At 37.7% G+C, this 4,716-nt stretch overlaps 1 protein-coding gene across 2 annotated transcripts in view; it reads left to right on the plus strand.

Moving 5' to 3' along the window:
• Window positions 1-4,411, plus strand: part of LOC106875746 (serine palmitoyltransferase 1) — a 32,680-nt gene extending 28,269 nt beyond the window's left edge. Inside the window, exons 12-13 of one of the 2 annotated variants that reach the window (XM_014923996.2) lie at window positions 784-857; window positions 3,544-4,411. In XM_014923996.2, coding sequence (XP_014779482.1) covers window positions 784-857; window positions 3,544-3,640 — 171 coding nt within the window. In that variant the 3' untranslated portion in view covers window positions 3,641-4,411. The remainder of the gene's footprint in view (window positions 1-783; window positions 858-3,543) is intronic. The other variant, XM_014923997.1, reaches the window with a different exon arrangement.
• Window positions 4,412-4,716: the final 305 nt, after the last annotated feature.

Here is a 4,716-nt window from a genome sequence, read left to right on the forward strand (position 1 = left end):
CACAGGGAGCAGTCATGGCTCTGCGAGTAAGAGTCTTATTTGCGACCATTTGATTTCGGTTTCAATCCCATTACACGGCACATGGGAAGCCCTGAGCCGACCAATGTCTTATGATGAATTTTGTGAGCAGAAACTATATGCGTGTGTAGTGTTATACACAGCCACGCCTCAAGAAAGTAAATCAGTTGCCGCATACCGAAATAGTTTGTTTACGCCTCCGTAATTTAATGGTTTGACAAGAGTGATCAATAGAATAAGTACCAGGCTTTAAAAAAAATCCTGATATCAATTTGTTCGACTAAAAACCCTTCTAGGCGGTGCCTCGTCATGTCTACCACTCCCGTAAGGCGAGCTGATACAAGTTTTCTCGCTTGTCTAACACTTCCAGGTATTTTAACACCAGGCGAATTGATGAGAATATATTCTTACGCCTATAAACCGCAGTCTGCCCACGAACTGGCAAAACGCATACCTAGTGTATGTGTGTTCGATACTGTTTATAAAATATATATATAAACGTTGGATCGTGTCAAATAATCGAATGTGTGAAATGTTCAATACATGTTGTAGATTATATGGATTATCGAGACAATGTTTAACTTGTAACTCGAACTTCGCACGTCAACGATCCTAAGTGGTGTTGACGACTGAAGATTGCAGTAGTCTGAATTGAAACTCCAGTCACGAAATAAGCATTTATTTTCAATAACTCCTGTCAACTTACTATGTTCCATTAGTAACCATTCATAACATACTCTAAGAATCTATTTTGTTCTTTTGCAGGCTAAGAACGAAGGTGTAGCACTTGTCGTCACGGAATATCTGAATGACATGGAATGGTATCTTCCAGAGCCAAGGTGAGATGTATGATCATAGACTTCATTTGAATAATATATGTCTCGTTTGAATCGTATTCAAAAAGAAACAAATGTGAAGTATCGTTAAGGACTATGAAATATGAAAAATATAAAAGTTATATATAAGAATTCAGTGGCGAACAAGCTATGAAAATTGTTATTCGGAACAATTATTCAATTAGTAACGTTGGAACGTGGCGAATTCGGATAAGTTCCTACACCGAGCTGAGACGAAGCTCAAACATTTTTCGTCTCTGGGCGTCATGCAAGCTGTTCTCAGGTACTTTTTTTTTTTCGACGAAGACCACCACAAGTTTCCTCGAGGACGGGTTTATTGTTTACTCTTTAAAATGATCGTCTTTATATATAATTTAAAACTAAAAACCATGAAGGTCTTTGAAAATAATTAATTCAGTAAATTAAAAGTGATATGTAGCATATATTGATGGGACGTCAGAGATATATTAATGATTTCGAGAATTGCACAGCTATGGCTGTGCGGTGAGAAACTTGCTTTGCAGCCACGTTGATTCGGATTCAGTCTCACTGTGCTGCACCTGCAGTTCGTATCTTCTTCTACAGCTCCGGGCCGACCAATGCCTTGTGAGTGAATTTGGTGGAGAGAAACTGTGGAAACCCGTTCTATTTGTGTTTGTGAAGGCGCATTGCTTAATGATTAGGGTCTTCTGCTCAGGATCTCATGGTCGTGAGTTAGATTCCCGACGGCATTTTGTTTGCAAGGCACTTCATTTCGCATTGCCCCAGTCCACTCAGCTGGCAAAACGAGGCCCTGTAACACTGTTTCACGCTGAATCTCCCTGAGTACTGCATTAAAAGCACCCGTGTCTGTGGAATGCTCAACCACTTGCACATTAATTTTAAGAGAGAGGTTGTTCCAGTGATCGGATCAACTGGAACCCTTGTCGTTGTAACCGAAGGAGTGCCATTGTTTGTATGTATTCGTATAAACCTTCTCCCCATTTTCTAACCGGTTGTTAGTTTATTATTCGCAATCCAGTAAAAGAGATCAATTGAATAAGTATCAAGCTTGAAAAATAAGTACTGGGGTCTGTTTGTTCGACTAACCCCTTCAGGGTGGAGCCACAACGTAGTTGCAATCCAATGACTGAAACATGTAAAAGATTAATAAAAAAAAATTCCTCTTTGTATTTAGCTTGTCCAAAACATTATCTTGTTCATACGCTACTTTTTTAAACTCACATTAGTAAATTCCTTTATGACTGAGAACGAATAAGGTTAAGTAGTATGTTTAAGTGTGGGATATTTCATTTAACTAAACTAATTTTTTTATTGGTTTCGTAATTTGTTACACGGCCAACAGTTTGGGGGAAATGGGTAAGTTGGTTAGACCTCAGTGCTCAACTAATACTTATTTTATCGACCCTCGAAAGGATGATGAAAGGTGAAGTCGACCTTGGCGGAATTTGAACTCAGAATGTAAAGAAGGACGAATGCAACTAAGCCCGGCGTGCTAACGATTGTGCAAGCTCGTCTCTTTAACTAACTTTTCTATTAAAATTAATATTATTTGCAATGATTTACGAGATGTGCAGTGTGATTTAAACAATAAAGTACACAGACATCAATACAAGTCAGATTAATTCGTCACCACTGTTGTTCAAAGCCGTTTTAAGGTCGCTCGGTAGCCTCATGGGTCTACATACCCGATTCTGATTATGTATGCTTTCCCCAGAGCATCGGTTTTCCAAGGGGTCTTTAATGCTACAAAGACAGCCCTGCTGCTGTTGTTCATGAGAAGTTTCTTATTTGCCCAAGAAAGGAAATAAAAATTGTCTCTTCACTTTTTAAGCCAAACTAGAAACTAGTTTCATTGAAGTGTCTAATCCTAGGTTGTCCTCGATGTTGAGGTCAACTTTGTTGTTACTTACTCCCAGTTAGGCTCTGATCGAGTAGACCTATGATCAAAGACGTCCCATCCATGGCCAATACTTTGGAGTTATTTCATATCCAGGACGACATTATTCAATGTGTCCGTCTGTTTTAGAAACAGTAGTTTCATGTAAGGGAAAATATGCTGCTATTTCTACTTATGAGAAACATTTGACATGATGGGTTGATATCGTAGAAATAGCAGCTAAATTTCTCTAAAAGTAACCTTACTGGCTAAAACAAGAATACATTGCATAATATATGTATTCTAAAAACAACAACAAAAAAAGAGGTGATCATGATTAGGACGTGTTTCATCTGCAGACCACCACCTGTAGATCAAGGATTATCTCAGACTAGACAGTAATATATATTTCGTTTAGTGAATCCTGAGATATCCAAATATTAATTTCGTAGAGAACACAGAAAAAAAACAGGATGGAAAATATCTTCATATCTCTCCCCCTCCCACCTCTCTCTCCCTCTCACCTCTCCCTCCCTCTCTAATCTTTATATGTTCGTTCTCTCTCTCTCTCACATCTTTTACAGCATCCATCTTTTTCTTCCATGTCTCTCAATTTGATTTACCTACGTTATTCTCATCTTTCTCCTTGTACGTTTTACGTCATGAATCAAAATTTTGATCGTAAATCACTGAATACAAAATAAATCGATTCAATGTTTAAATCATGGTCCAATGTTTACGTCATAGATAAATATATGCGTCATAGCTGCTTAAATCAATATTTTTTTTTATATATATATATCATTACAGTATACGGATTGCTGTGAACAGAAAACATCAGCCAGAAGATATCGACAAAGTGGTTAATGTCTTGCGAGGAGCCACCAAGGAGATTCTATCGCTATAAACACATACACACACAAAAAGAGACATACATATATGCATACATACATGCAAACATTATATATATATATATATATGTACTGTTGATGTCATAATGCTATAAACTTTTGAGAGAGCACTGGATCTCGAAGCACATCACATAATGCTATAGATAATAGCATGTAAATATTGGGTTGAAAAACCCTTTTTGACCGAAAAGGTCGAAGGCCGTCCATGGGAAATCGAACCCACATCTCCTGTCGTGTCTATAAAAAGGTGTGGGTTCGAGTCCCAAGGGCAGCCTTCGACTTTCCTATCCAAAAGGGTTTTTCAACCCAATATTTACGTGCTATTATCTATAGCTTTATGTGATGTGCTTCGAGATCCATTCTGTTATATACTTTCATATACGTGTGAAAAAGTCTTCTTGGTTATCTTCAAGACGTGGAGACATACCATGATCTCTCACTACTTTATATTTCAGTGCCGGAAATAATGGACATGATAGAACTCGTTGCTGTGAAAACAGAAATTATAAAATGTTTACCATGAAAACAACACTAGTGACAGACTAATTTTCTCAGTGAACTAGGAACACATTTCATCATCATTAATTTTAATTTTTACTATGGCAGTGGATGGCCGAATCAACTGAACGTTGAACGAAATTATTTGTATTTAGTTACATTACTCTTTACGTTCTGAGTTCAAATCCCACAGAAATTTACCTTTCATCATTCCGAAATCAATAAAATAAAGAACCAGTGCAGTGCTGGGTTCAATTTAATTGACAATACCTTCCCTCCAAAATTTATGATTTTTGTTCCAATATCAGAATCGTTAGCACACCGGGCAAAATACTTAGCGCAATTTCATCTGTCTACGTTTTGCGTTCAAATTCCGCCGAGGTTGACTTTGTCTTTCCTGCTTTCGGGGTCGATAACATAAGTACCAGTTGAACACTTGTGTCGATACAATCGACTTAACCCCTCTCCCAAAATCGCTGGCCTTGTGCCAAAATTTGAAACCAATATTAGAAAATCAGTGTACGGAAATTCACAAGGTCGTCATTGATTGTCATCTTATTGTGGTAACGAGATT

The sequence above is a fragment of the Octopus bimaculoides genome, chromosome 8 (assembly GCF_001194135.2).
Source record: "Octopus bimaculoides isolate UCB-OBI-ISO-001 chromosome 8, ASM119413v2, whole genome shotgun sequence".
Classification (NCBI taxonomy): domain Eukaryota; kingdom Metazoa; phylum Mollusca; class Cephalopoda; order Octopoda; family Octopodidae; genus Octopus; species Octopus bimaculoides.